The sequence below is a fragment of the Lithobates pipiens genome, unplaced genomic scaffold (genome assembly GCF_037356315.1).
Source record: "Lithobates pipiens isolate NorthernLeopardFrog02 unplaced genomic scaffold, aLitPip1_a1.2 Scaffold_28, whole genome shotgun sequence".
NCBI classification, from domain to species: domain Eukaryota; kingdom Metazoa; phylum Chordata; class Amphibia; order Anura; family Ranidae; genus Lithobates; species Lithobates pipiens.
This window is the reverse complement of record NW_027507789.1, coordinates 187,738,518-187,754,068: the sequence shown is the minus strand read 5'-3', so window position 1 is coordinate 187,754,068 and position 15,551 is coordinate 187,738,518. Positions and strand designations below refer to the sequence as shown.

At 42.6% G+C, this 15,551-nt stretch overlaps 1 protein-coding gene across 1 annotated transcript in view; it reads left to right on the top strand.

The window, feature by feature from the left end:
* The window catches only part of ITGB3 (integrin subunit beta 3), a 138,152-nt gene that overhangs the window by 106,123 nt on the left and 16,478 nt on the right, over positions 1-15,551 (top strand). Inside the window, exons 11-13 of the mRNA XM_077460147.1 lie at positions 8,407-8,629; positions 9,946-10,046; positions 13,374-13,493. Of these exons, the coding sequence (XP_077316273.1) occupies positions 8,407-8,629; positions 9,946-10,046; positions 13,374-13,493 (444 nt within the window). The remainder of the gene's footprint in view (positions 1-8,406; positions 8,630-9,945; positions 10,047-13,373; positions 13,494-15,551) is intronic.

The following is a 15,551-nucleotide window of genomic DNA, read 5'->3' as shown; positions in this document are numbered from 1 at the left end:
TTCAACTTCTCAAACAAGTAGCATTACTCCAGATCTACGCCTCATGCAGTCACCAAGAATGTCCTGGGGGCTGGCTCCAAAGTTTGTCTCCACTTACTATTGAAAGTTATTGATGAATGGGGAACCACACACAAACATCTCATTCTCTGAAATACTTTTTATTGAGCTGACAAATGTACAGCTGGTAACATGATGTCCCGACCTGGATGTCTCCCCTCTTTAACGCATTTCATTGATAATTACTTGATTGTAATTGTACACATTAATGGCGCTAGTGTCCAACAACAAGAATTAAAAACAAAATGCCATTGTTGTTTCAGTACATGTCTCTTGTCTCCTGCTGCCACCGCTCACTAATAATTTTATGCTACAACAAGCATGGAAGGAAGGCACTGGCCCAGGAGCAGTCTTCCCTGCTGATAATCCTAACCATGGCTTACAGAGAGATTAATACAGATATCTCAAGAGGTTACATGTATGAATAGGCATAAACTGATTTTTTAGAAATAACAATTTAATAATGTTAAGAGAATTGCTATTGTGCAACACTGGGGAGTTTATTTTTACTAAATTATAGGGAACAGTAAACCATTCCATGGGAAGAAGATATAATTGTGGTTAAATACCAGGATATGAGGCAGTTTGTGTGGGATAAGTAGCCATTAAAATGTTATTTTTTGTAATTTATAAACATTACAAATGTGTTATCTTGGCTATAATGCTACACAGTTTGCATGCATCAAAGTTCATTTTACACTGTGAAGAAAAGATTGTTTTTTCTTGTTCCATCAAAACTTGCCATGATTAGAAATGTTATAAGTGACATGTCTTATAATTACGAGCCAACTCAGGTAGTAAGTAGCCTTGCTATCAGAGTACAGGTTTGTACAATAATATAAAAGGAGCAGGAACAAATGGCTGACTCTTCATTCTTGGGGGGGTCTCTCAGGATTTCAGTGTCTCTCAGGACTGGCACCAGCATCCTTACAGCTCTATAGTCACAGGCAGCAGCATATACTGACTAAAGCTTTTTGAAGATTGCCAAAGCTAATAAAACTTTAAAATCACCACCATCTAACTAGCACATACAGTGCCTTGCGAAAGTATTCGGCTTGAACTTTTCAACCTTTTGCCACATTTCAGGCTTCAAACATAAAGATTAGGGATGAGCTTCGTGTTCGAGTCGAACGCACGTTCGACTCGAACATTGGCCGTTCGGCCGTTCGGCGAATTCCGAACGTTTTGGCCGTTCGCGTCAAAATTCGAGTGACGCGCACGCGGACCACAATGCACTGCGTTGGCGCAGTGCATTGCTGCCCGATGATTGGCCAAGCATGCACTGTGACCCCGCATGCTTGGCCAATCGCAGCGCCGGCAGCGAGGAGAGCCATGATTGGCCACAGGCATCCTGCCTGTGGCCAATCATAGCTCAGGCTGTGTAGTGCACGCCCCACACTATATAAGGCCGCCTTTAAGGCGGCCTCCTGTAGTGTGTTACTTTGCATCTGAAGCAGTGGGTGTTCTGTGTACCTTCAACACAGTACACACCAATCGTTTTTGGCTGATTTCCTATCTTGCTGCTGTGTAGTGGTTGTTGTCTGTGCCCTGACTGCAGTATACACCACTATATTCACCTCACCTATATAGCTAGTGATCTAGCTTTAACCACTTAACAACTGCCCATTGCCGATTAACGGCTTCAGGGCGGTTGTTTAACTCAGAGAGGCCGTTAATTAACGGCCTCCCAGAATTCTGCTCTCGCGTGCCCCGAGGTGTGCGCACTCGAGAGCATCCGTGACCGCTGGGTCCATAGGACCCGGCGCATCACGGTAAACGGCCGCTCATAGCGGCCGTTTACCACGTGATTGCTCCGTCAAATGACGGAGTGATCACTTGGAAACAAACCGGCGTCATGTTATGACGCCTGTTCCTACCTCCCCTTTCTGTACCGATCGGTACAGCGGAGGGGAAAGAGATTGGTGTCAGCAGCGATGTGGGCTGCATCTGCAGTGCCCACATCGCTGCTCACCGAATTTAACCCCTCAATTCCCTGCCAATACTCTGCAATACCAGTGCATACTCTGCAGTACCCTGCCATTACTCTGCAGTGCAGTACCCCGCCATTACTCTGCAGTACCCCGCCATTACTCTGCAGTTCAGTACCCCGCCATTACTCTGCAGTGCAGTACCCCGCCATTACTCTGCAGTGCAGTACCCCGCCATTACTCTGCAGTGCAGTACCCTGCCATTACTCTGCAGTGCAGTACCCTGCTATTACTCTGTAGTACCCCGCCAATACCCCGCCAATACTCTGTAATACCCTGCCATAAATTGCCATACCCAGCCATACTCAGAGATACCCAGCCATACTCGGTGATACCCTGAAATACCCAGCCATAGACGCCCCCCACCCCTCACCGCCCTCCGGTGCTTCTACCAACTCGCCAGTACGATCAAAGCCAGAATCTTTTTTTTTATTTTTTATTTCAGGCTTCCCAGCCTAGAGGTGAGATGTGGGGTCATATTGACCCCCCAGATTTCACTGTAAAGAGGACCTGTCACCCCATATTCATATTACAAGGGATGTTTACATTTCTTGTAATAGGAATAAAAGTGATCAAAAATATATTTTTGGGAAAAAAAATGTCAAACTAAAATAAATAAAGTAAAATGAACAATAAAAAAATAAAATAAAAATTAAAGCGCCCATGTCCCCATGTGCTCGCATGTGCCACACATGTGAGGTATCGCCGAGAATGTTAGAGCGAGAGCAATAATTCTAGTCCTAGACCTCCTCTGCAACTCAAAACATGTAACCAGTAAAAAAATATTTAAAGCGTCGCCTATGGGGATTTTTTAAGTAGCGACGTTTGGCGCCATTCCACGGGCATGTGCAATTTTGAAGAGTGACATGTTTGATATCTATTTACTCAGCATAACTTCATCTTTCACTTTATGCAAACATTGGGCTAACAAGTGGTTAATAATAGAGCTTGCAGTCAGTAGTGTTAGGAGTGCGTGCTGTCTGCGTGCTCTGTACCCAGTACATACCGCTATAATATAGGGCAGGCCCCTACTTTCAAACATCCAACTTACAAACATCTCCTACTTGTAAACGCAAGGAGACAGCAGCAAGTGAGATGAAAAAAGATGGACGACAAAACAAATTATACAGGGGTGATAACCCTTCCCTATGTTTTCCAAAAAGCTTAAAGATAGTTTTTTTGACTGGAGCTACACTTTAAAAATGTACCGGTTGAAAATGACAAACAGATTCAACTTAACACAACAAACCTACACAGTCCCTGTCTTGTTTGCACCGCCTGTATACTGCTGTTCTGAGTATATAGGGCCTGGGGGCCACACGCATTTCCTTTTTTTAATATGGGTACGGGGTTCCCCTTAATATGCGTACAAGACCCAAATAGGCTGGTAATGGGCAGGGAGGGCTACCCATGCCATGTTTCTCAATGATTTTCAACCATATTGCAGGAACCAGATATAACATTAAAACCGCAAGCAGTTTTAAATGGTGTTATTTCCGTTTAATGTCATTTTGTGCAGGGACTGTTCTAAACACGGGAAACACGTGGCACTTCACAGGCATACTACAGACACCCCGCAGGCACCATATTTAAAGGAATATTTCACTTTTTTTTTTTCACTTTAATCGTCATTAAAATCAGTGCTCCCGCCAAAACGGTAGTTTTTAAAACTTTTTTTTGCAGTGACCCATGTCCCCTGAGGCAGGAGGCAGGTCGCCAAACCCTTTTTAGGACACTATCTTGCATATTAGCCGTTAAAATGAGCACTTTCCAATTCGAACGTTCGAGTCCCATAGACTTCAATGGGGTTCTAACGTTCGTACCGAACGCGGGGATCGTTCGCAAGTTCTGGTGCGAACCGAACCGGGGGGTGTTCGGCTCATCCCTAATAAAGATATAAAATTTTTATTTTTTGTGAAGAATCACCAACAAGTGGGACACAATTGTGAAGTGGAACGAAATCTATTGGATTTTTGAAACTTTTTTAACTAATAAAAAAATGAAAAGTGGGGCGTGCAAAATTATTCGGCCCCCTTGCGTTAATACTTTGTAGAGCCACCTTTTGCTGCGATTACAGCTGCAAGTTGCTTGGGGTATGTCTCTATCAGTTTTGCACATCGAGAGACTGAGATTCTTGCCCATTCTTCCTTGCAAAACAGCTCGAGCTCAGTGAGGTTGGATGGAGAGCGTTTGTGAACAGCAGTTTTCAGCTCTTTGCACAGATTCTCGATTGGATTCAGGTCTGGACTTTGACTTGGCCATTCTAACACCTGGATACGTTTATTTGTGAACCATTCCTTTGTAGATTTTGCTGTATGTTTGGGATCATTGTCTTGTTGGAAAATAAATCTCCGTCCCAGTTTCAGGTCTTTTGCAGACTCCAACAGGTTTTCATCCAGAATGGTCCTGTATTTGGCTGCATCCATCTTCCCCTCAATTTTAACCATCTTCCCTGTCCCTGCTGAAGAAAAGAAGGCCCAAACCATGATGCTGCCACCACCATGTTTGACAGTGGGGATGGTGTGTTGAGGGTGATGAGCTGTGTTGCTTTTACGGCAAACATATCGTTTTGCATTGTGGGCAAAAAGTTCGATTTTGGTTTCATCTGACCAGAGCACCTTCTTCCACATGTTTGGTGTGTCTCCCAGGTGGCTTGTGGCAAACTTTAGAGAAGACTTTTTATGGATATCTTTGAGAAATGGCTTTCTTCTTGCCACTCTTCCATAAAGGCCAGATTTGTGCAGTGTACGACTGATTGTTGTCCTATGGACAGACTCTCCCACCTCAGCTGTAGTTCTCTGCAGTTCATCCAGAGTGATCATGGGCCTCTTGGCTGCATCTCTGATCAGTCTTCTCCTTGTCTGAGCTGAAAGTTTAGAGGGACGGCCAGGTCCTGGTAGATTTGCAGTGGTCTGATACTCCTTCCATTTCAAAATGATTGCTTGCACAGTGCTCCTTGGGATGTTTAAAGCTTGGGAAATCTTTTTGTATCCAAATCCGGCTTTAAACTTCTCCACAACAGTATTACGGACCTGCCTGATGTGTTCCTTGGTCTTCATGATCCTCTCTGCGCTTTCAACAGAACCCTGAGACTATCACAGAGCAGGTGCATTTATACAGAGACTTGATTACACACAGGTGGATTCTATTTATCACCATCAGTCATTTAGGACAACATTGGATCATTCAGAGATCCTCGCTGAACTTCTGGAGTGAGTTTGCTGCACTGAAAGGAAAGGGGTCGAATAATTTTGCACGCACCACTTTTCAGTTTTTTATTTGCTAAAAAAGTTTAACTTATCCAATAGATTTCGTTCCACTTCACAATTGTGTCCCACTTGTTGGTGATTCTTCACAAAAAATAAAAATGTTATATCTTTATGTTTGAAGCCTGAAATGTGGCAAAAGGTTGAAAAGTTCAAGGGGGCCGAATACTTTTGCAAGGCACTGTACTTCCTCCACCAGGGTTCTGTAGAAACTGAGGTTTCCTTCAGAGGTTTTTAGAAGTTCTTTGAGAAGTTGCATAGTTTCCCGTCTATATTTACCACCAATGTTAGATGCAGAATTTTCCACTGACAACCAATGTAAAGGTTCACTTCTACACCAACCATCAATGTACGGGGACACTTTTCCACTGATCCTTAACCTCCCTGGTGGTATGATTAGTTCTGATTTTAGGTGCTGAAAGCGGTACAATTATTTTGCATGGAAATTTGACGTTTTATATTGTAGGCCTGCAATTCTTAGGAATAACTCTCTTAAATCTGTTCAAACCAGAGTCTAGCAGACATCCCGGGTATGATAAAATGTATAATATAATAAATAATGATAATAAATAATAATAAAAATTATTCAATAATGTAATCAAATCCCAAAACACTGAAATTTGCTCATTTGCAGAATTGTTGCTGTCATTAGATTTAGTGTTTGATGACGGATCTCCCCTCAAATCGCTATCGCTCAATTCTGCAAGTGATTCTAATTTATTATTGCTGTTTTCTAGTTGGTCTAAAATCACTTTTGACATAAAGGGACACTTTTTGGTTGCTATGGACAATCTCCAAATTCCAGGCAGAAAAAAAACAGTATTTATAATATAAAAGTGCATGCAGGGCACTGGACAGACCACTAGGGACAAAGGGGGTGTGTATTTTTTTTATACAGTACTGTAATCCAATCTGTAAGATTACAGTTCTGTATGTGTATTGTGTGTTTTTACTTTTTTGAATTTGGCGCCTAAAGGGCCCAGACACGGATCCTATGGAACAGTTCATAACTGTCTTAATGTGTTAGGTTTTTCCAATGGGTCCTTAAGAAACAGCTCCTATGGAACAGTCCATAATAGTCTTAATGGGTTGTGCTTCCCAACATGTGCCAGAGTTGCATACATTTTTGGCGCTATATAAGTAACTGTAATATATAAAATGTCAGGATTATTACTAAAAATTATTTTATCTTAAAGATTAGAAGAGTGTTAAAAAAGTATCTGCTGTGGAAGTCAAATTTCCTACATATGCTACTTGGTCCATTGTTTTCTTTAAATATGTCTGCGATGTGCTGATCAGCCAATGTACCTTGTGCTGCATAAATAACAATTTGCAGAAAGAGTTCCTCCGGGGAAATCTCAAGATTATTTCAAGGGTTCTCCAGGACAAAAAGACTAAGGCCGCGTACACACGCGGGGACTGTTCGCTCAACTTTGTCCGTCAAACAGTTTCAGCGGACAGTCCGCTCAAAATTAGCATGGACGGACTTGCCACACACGACGAACGAACAGTCCGCTGAAACCGTGCGCGATGACGTGAACGGCACGTACGACGGGACGAAAAATACGACGTCCTATACACTGCAATGCAAACTTCGGCGTGTAAATCCTTTCTGAGCATGCGCGGAACTTAGTTTGACGAACAAGCCTACACACGAGGGGACTGTTCGCTGAAACAGAGTTTCAGCGGACAGTTTTTCGGAATTTCCGAAAAACTTTGTTCAGCAGACTGTCCGCTGAAACTGTCCGCTGAAAGCCCACACACGAGCGGACTGTCCGCCGAAACACTGTTCAGCGGACAAAGTTGAGCGAACAGTCCCCGCGTGTGTACGCAGCCTAAGAAAGTCTAGTGTGGGACTTTTTCTGTGCTAGTTGAAAGTGGTGGATGTGCATGTGCATACTGCACCATAGAATTGACCATACCTGGTCTTTGATCCAGAGTTTTCAAATGAGTTACTAGCTTTTCTATGCTTATGGCAAAATCCTGATGGGTATCCATTATGCACAGTGTAGTTCAGTGTAATAGTTGGATACATTAAAATGATATATGTTATGGTGCAAATGCTGAGCTGCTTCAGGATGCCACAAAAATGTATTTTGAACCAGTTTTGATGGCATTGGCCTAGATAGGATTGCCTTGCTTCTGAAGTTGTTTGGTTACAGTGCAAAATTTGGCTCCTACCTCAAGTGGAGGGCAGCCTTTTTTAACCAGGATATCCAGTCACCTTGGGTGCCTTCAGGTTTCTTCAGAGATGCTTTGGCAAAATGTCTAACAATTGCCCAAAAATTGTATACAAGCCAGCGGGTGGATGAAGCCTACTTTTTAGATATGCAAAGCCACAGGTTTTCATTGTGCATCATTACAATTTGATTGGTTGATAAGAAGAACGTCAGGCACTTGCATAGTGCATCCTTGTTTGCCTCTCTCCTGCCCCTCTCCATTAGCGCTGGGGGCACATTAGCTGAGTGAGGGCAAGAAACTCAGGGAGAAGAGAAATGTTGAAATACAAGTCAGAATCAGTGTGAAAAGGTTTATTTGCTTAGAAGAATACATCACTAATGTTGGGTGTCCTACACGTGTGGCTGTTGCTGGGTTATGCTTTGTTTAGTTTTCCATCATTTAGAATGGGGTGCTTTGAAATTGAGCACAATTTTAAAGGGAGTTTTGACTGAAATAAGGTTGAGAAACAATGTCCTAGGGTAACATCACATCCCCCCCCCCCCCCCCCAACCATAATCACACATCAAGTCTGCGGGTCCCGCAGGCACGGTCACAGCTCTCGGCAGGCGTGCACAGCAGGAAATTCAAAGTAACATACGGGTACATTGCTTTGACCAGCCGTGCTATTCTGCTGACATAAAAGTACAGGAGCCGGTCGGCAAGCAGTTAATAAACATGGAGAATCTAAAGACTATTTTTCATATTAGTATCAGAATCAAAGATTTGGATGCATAATCATATATTAACTTATTTTAAAACTGCATCTGAGTAAATTTATGTAAATCTAATGTGGGAACACAAGGCATCTGTTTTATTTATAGAGATAAAAAAAAGATTGTTACTTAACTCTCTCTCTTCTATCTATTATCCCACAGGGCACGGGCAGTGTAATTGCGGTGATTGCATCTGTGAATCTGACTGGTCTGGCGATAATTGTAACTGCACCACACGGACAGACACCTGTATGTCCAGCAGTGGGCTCTTGTGCAGTGGTAGGGGGGAGTGCATCTGTGGCAAGTGTGACTGCACCCAGCCAGGCTCCTACGGGGACACCTGTGAAAAATGCCCCACCTGTCCTGACGCCTGCACCTTTAAGAAGTGAGTGTCACTAAGACTCTTGGGGATGTAGTTATAAAAGATTTGCTATTCATCCTGCAAAAATGCATGTACATTCCATAGATCACTGTAAATTGAAAAAATAATATGGGGGAAGAGCAATGAGGAGAATTTACTAAGACTGGAGCAGCCAGAATCTAGCAGATATACATGGCGACCAATCAGCTTCTAGGCTTAATATACAAAGCCTACTATAGCTAGTCTCCCACAGTACACAAGGAAATGCAATTATTTTAGTAAATATAAACAGATAAATACCTTTTCTCATATGCAGGGTATAAAGCAGCCTTGTGACTTCTATCAGTTCCTAGTAAAGTTTGTAGGAGGAGTTTTCATTCTCCCCTGATCCTCTGTCTGGACATATCTGCACAGTGCTGATTGGCTCTGTGCTGATCACATGCACCCTCTCAATAAAAAAAAAAAAAACTCTCTAGGTATACACACCAAACTGAGCATGTGCAGCCCGTCCCCTGGCTCTGTAAATATCAGGTTATTTTTTGGAGACAGTGGAAGAAGAGGAGGATCAGAGAAGACAGGATTAAATGGTCTTTATACACAATGCAAAGGATTAACCCCTTAGGTTCCGCAGTGAGTATAACAAGCATGCTTTACTGCATATATAGCTTGATTTTACTGTTTAGTAACACTAATTAAACAAGCTGAAGTTAGAAGCTGATAGGTTACTATGCACAGCTGCTCCAGATTTTGTTTCAGTTTAATAAATCCTACATTGTATCGTATGTATTATGTGCATTATCTATATGTGATAGAATTACTTATATCCTCACATCCATGTAAGGAAACATTCCCACACCTGTACAGAAACAGATATTTGCCATATACAGTATGTGATTTTGCTGTGCATCGTATTGCTATATTGCATGGTATTATTATAAGAGGACATTTTACCTATGGCCACTAACACTCTTGGGGATATAGTTATAGAATATTTGCTATTCATCCTGCAAAACTGCATGTATATTCATTTTGCAGGAATGGGGGCAATATGAAATGTTACTAGGCTATTTTCTTTCCAGGTTGAATGCTATTCCTTCATACAGTTTGAACCTAGAAAATGCCAGATTATGACCACTAGATGAAGCTGAGGATCATAGGAAATAAAGTGGCCATAGTACAGTATTCTGAAGAAAATAGCCTAAAAACTGTAAATTCTTCACACAGAATGAATGTATATGTAGTTTCACAAGACAAATAGCTTTGTGTTTTATAAATACACCCCTCAGTGTTCCTGCCTACAGCCTATCACTTGACATTAAATACACCTTTCTTATTTCAAGGGGGTGTGTGGAGTGCAAGAAGTTTGAGCGTGGCCCTTGGAAGAATGAATCCCTGTGCAAGAGAATTTGTCGAGATGAGATTGTACTTGTAGAGAAACTTGGTGAGTATCCAATGTAATACTAGAAAAAAAACTATAGATTTGTATTGATTTTCAGCTCTGGCAGCCTGGTGCTGCCCTAGGCAAGACTAAAATTGGGTGCCCACCTCCCCATCCAAATTTGTCCCACCCCAGCCACAGTATACCATTCTTGTCTCAGGTTCTCTTGAGGGGGCGGTCACTGGGTTCAGGTTCACTGGGTGGTCTCCTCTCAGGAAAAGAATGCCGATAACCCGGCAAGTGTGTTTACATCATGATCAGCTATAATTTGATCAGCTGTGTCCAAAGGAGGCATGCAAAAGACGGCCTTCCAGAACTAGACAACCACGCTGTAGCTGTTATTCGGCTATAGCACAGTCACCTGGCGCTGCCCACCTGAAAAATGCCGCCAAGGCAAACGCCTTGTTTGCCACATGGTAGATATGCCCCTGATCTGTTCACCTTTTGGTTCAATATGTTTTTATTGCAGAAATAGTGTTAAACATACAATAATGTCAAAGGTACCTAGATTGCCTACGCAGCGGCTAGAAGTAACGCATAAGAGACAAAAAATAATACATAAACAGAGGAGGGCAGCCTCCTATTTAAATGGTCACAGAAATCCTAAGTGCAACATACAAAATTTGTGGTAACCCCCATAAGTGTAGGAATAACCAGGACAAAGAAATGCATTAACTCTGCATTAAGATCATCTTGGGCATCTGGTAGCAATCGAAAAGGTCTAAGAGCCCTGGTAAGAGAAGGAAAACTGAGACAGAAATAAGAAAATAAGAAAAAGTGGGTTATGGGAAAGAAGGAGAAGGTGACCCGGGATCACCCAGGAAACTAGTCAGAGCCGATCCATACTAGCCAATGGGAGTTCAGGGAAGGCATATGCCAGCCATGACTCCTAAACTTTAAGGAATTGGAATGCTGTCTTTGAGTATACTAGACATTTGTTCATTGACCATCATGGACGTCAAGTGCTTTTTCACTTCCTGAAAGAGGACTGTGTTTTTTTTCCATGCTTGAGTGATCGTCCTTTTGGCCGCTATAAACAGATAGGTTGAAAATTTCTGTTGAAGAGCAAACAAACCAAGGATAGAGCAATGTAATAGTGCAAATTTGTCCTCTTTACGGACATTCAAATGGAACAGAGAAAACAAACTAAACACTCTGGACCAGAAACCCACTAAGCGTGGGCAGGCCCACCAGGTGTGAATTACATCCCCACGATGGCCACATCACCTTAAACAGTGATCGCTACAGGTCAGTTTGGCATGGGCAATACGTGCTGGGATCCAATACCACAGCAACAGCACTTTGTTTGCCACCTCTAAGAGGGCAGTATTAAAGGAACATTTAGCTACAGAAAACCAGGCCTTGCTCCAGTCTGACGGATTGATCCCATGTTCCAAGTCTCTTTCCCACTGGGACACAAAAAGCTGCATAGAGGGTGGAGATAAGGTCCAGGGAACCCAGGCATGTAGACAGATATGTTTGAAAGTGGATGTCTGGAATGGGTAGGAGGAGGTACATCTGAGTGTAGTTATCCAGTGATGGTTCTCAAGAAAACAAAAGAATTCTGCCTGGGGAGCATCATAGGATTCACAGAATGCAGACCACGTTGGTGGAGTTAGGCCACATATAGTCCACCACGTGAAAGCCTGAGGCTGGTCAAGACCAGGTGGGAACAATAGGTTATTAGTAATAGGCAGCAGGAGCAGGAAGGGGAACATAAGGGAGTTCAAGTATCTTACAACTTAAGCTATGTAGCATGAGAGGGCTCAGTGACGTTTGCCAAAGTTTCTGGGGAAGCCAAAGAAGCACTTGTATAGAAAGAGAGGCGCAATTAGGGAGTTTCAGAATCACCCATAGAGGGACATTGGAGGAAGCATGGATTAGTGATAATTGGGAGATCTGAGCTGCCAGATAGTACTTAGAGACATGGGGAACCCCCAAAACACTTTGCAGTCTATGTATAAAAAGGGTAGCCCTAGAAATTCTAGGGTGTTTATTAGCCCAGATAAAGCGCATGATCCTGCTCTGGAGGAGGTGGAGAAAATGAGGAGGGACCCGTACTGGTAGGGTGCGGAAAAAGTAAAGGAATTTTGGTAAGACCGTCATCTTTACAGAGTGGATTCGACCCAACCAGGACAGGTGTGGAAATTGCCATGTCTGCAGAAGAGTGGTCAAGGATCTAAGAAGGGGGTAGTATTTAACATAGAATAGAGAGGAGTAAGTGGGGGTCAGCTGGACTCCCAGATATTCAATGCATGTGGTTGTCCAACGAAAAGGTAAGTGGTACTTCAGGCATGCGACCAGGTCAGGATCTAGGGAGACATTTAGAGCTACAGATTTCTCTAATGGAGTCCTGAAATGGACAAGAAATGCAAACAACAAACACTCTATGAGGGAAGTCAGAGGGGAGACACAGCTCAAACGCTGTGTCGTGTCCTCAAGCCCCCAAGGTCCACTGCAGGACCCTAGAGACCATGAAGGCAGGTATGATAAAGCATATAAAGCATATAAAAATTAACATAAAGAGAAGGGCAGGCTTTCACACCACTGCCAGCACGAAAGGGTCCGATGGAGGCGCGGAGGCCGACCCAAGGGTCGATCTAGGTTGGCGCAAACATATGGAAAACAGTAGTTTAGCAAATCAATCATAAATACCCAATGAACAATAGAACATTAACCTCTATGTCATTAACCCATAGTGGGCCTCCAGGGGAAGCCATGCAAAACAGGAGTCAACAATAGTGCCATGAAACTAAGGGGAGAAAACCTCCAGCTAAGGTAGGGACCTGTGGGCAAAATTAGAGACACTATAAGAAGTTCCACAGTGCTCTATGGGTAAATAAAAAATGGGAAAAAAGGGGTTAAAGTGTTCAACAGGAAATGGCTTGGGGTGCCAATTCCAGCACAATAGGCACAACTAGAGATCTGTTCACTTCTGAGCACACAACCGCCTCCGAAAACAAGGCCCTAACATTTTAACCCCACCCCATGAAGAAGGAAGGTGGGGAAAATGTAAGGTTCCTTTTAAGACCCTTCACCTGTCCCTAACACTTAAACACCCATCCAAAAAAAACCAGCCCCTAACACAGTTAACCTTCCCCCAACACTTAACACTACCCCTAAATTTAGTTCTATTACTAAATAAACCTTATTATTTTCTATTGCATACACACCTCATGTGTTGCTGATAGAATACAGTCCTGCAATAGGAAGATGCACTGCTGATATCCTGTCACCAAAATTACCAGTGACATTTTTTTTCATTTTTGCTTTTCTCTTCATATTATTTATGTAATAATTTGCATCTCATACACTGAATTTCCTTCTCAGTTGACAATGGGGAGGACGCGGTGAACTGCACTTATAAGGATGAGAATGACTGTGTGGTTAGGTTCCAGTACCACGAGGACTCCAATGGGAAGTCTGTGTTGTATGTCATCGGTGAAGAAGGTAACCCTGCAGACTGTTGACTGCTGTTTAATATTATATTGTCATATTATAAACCAGCCTTGTCTAGGATGTACAGTTTTGTTTTAAGGTATGTTAGGAATTTCAAGCAATCAAAAGTGTTGCTACAGACACAGCAGACCATACAGTTTCCACCTCGTCCAATCCGAAAATGCCTTGTATTCATTGAAAAAAATATAAGGCTTTCTTTAAATGGTGGCAATGCCGAGCGGGTGACCCCCGTGGTTACTATGCAGAAGGGCAGCTGCTCAGCACTGGACCTAGACAACTACTCCAGTGTAGTAGTGACAATTACCACAATGAAATATGTATACTGTCAGATGGAGAGTCTGAAATCACCAGCCAGCTGTTTGTAAAGGTAACAGTCTTTAGTCAATCAGTTTTCTTCAGAAGAAATAAAGCAAACGGTCCATAAGCCTAGCAAAATCAAAACAACATAACAGCTTACTGTCAATGTACCAGTCCCATACTGGGCATTACGGTTCCCATCTGCTTTGGGGTACCGGAAAAGCCACTGGAGATCAGCAAAACAGAGTCTCAGTCTCTCAGTCCACACTTGTTCACAGCTGTGAGCCACTCCTGGCCACTTCTTAGACACTTGCTGACTCCTTCCTGTATCTTTTTAAGCCTTCCTTCCAGAAGGGTTAAACCTTTCAAGACCATAGTCCTTGTATTCAGGGTTTGGAGGCTCTTTCCCACCAAAATCTTCTTTGAGCCTCCAAATTTGGAGTCCCAAATGACTCACCAATTCAGAGAAAACTGAAATCAGTCATCTCCTCTCCAAACAGACTACACTGGAACCCCTCACCCTGCATTGGTGAGAACCCCTGAATACTAAAAATTTCCCTTTAGCTCTCCCTTAAAGGGACCATAACACAAACAGTTGGGAAATAAATCTCCCATCAAAGACCCATCTCCGGCTTCCTGTACAATACTTCCATGTAACTATGCTATAAAAATCATACCTAAACCTCAGATTTAAATCAAGACTGCTTGAAATGGGCAACACCCCCCCATTTCTTTCTTCCACGTATGATATATATTGTATGTATTCATGGTAACTGGGATTTTTGTTGTTGTACACAGGAACGCTAACCTCATCTGGGATGTTTAAAATAACAGTGCTATTCATGGCATGCCTCCAACATAAAATATTAAGTACGGCCAAAGTATACAGTCTAGTTTGTAAAGATCCACCTGGTGGATGTTTCTAATTCTAACAGAGAAAGCGTTACACTTCAAGTTTTTGCATGACGTTGATCAGTAATTACGAACATATACTGTACATGCGACACTAAGCCCTTGTACACACGATCGGAGATTCCGACAGAATGTGTCCGATCGGAGCGTTTTGTCGGATATTCCGACTGTCTGTGGTATGCATCGGACTGTTTCCGTCTGACTAAATTTTCCAACTTGCCGGAAATATTTTCCGACAAAATGCTCCGATCGGACATACTCCGATCATGTGTAGAGAATTCCGATCGGACAAAGTGTCACGCATGCTCAGATCAAATTCCTACATCAAAGCTATTGGCTACTAGCCTGAACGTAGTCCAGTCGTAACTAAATAACGTCATCACGTTCTGAACAATTGGATTTTCCGACAACTTCGTCCGAACGTGTGTATACAACAGTTTCGGACAAAATCCGACGGATTTGGTTGACGGAATCTCCGATCGTATGTACAAGGGCTAACTGTTAGTAACATGTCCCAGAAACTGGGAGGTAAGTGATAAAAATACAGACTTTACAAGAATTCTTCCAGCCCCCTCTAACAAGCTGTTATATATTTCCTCATCAGTGCCTCATTCTTAACTCTTGTGTACCAAGCACTGTCAGTCTCTGGAAGCTATGTGGAATCTGAGCCTCTAAACCTGAACCAGTTTTAGAATTCTTATTGTAAATTTTATTCCAGTTATTTTGGTATGTGCTTTCCAATGCGTTATTTTTTTTTTTTATCTGAGGCTTGATTGAAATTGCATCTAAATTCTTGTATAGTGTTGGCATATGTACCTTTGGACAGTTCTTGTACAAACC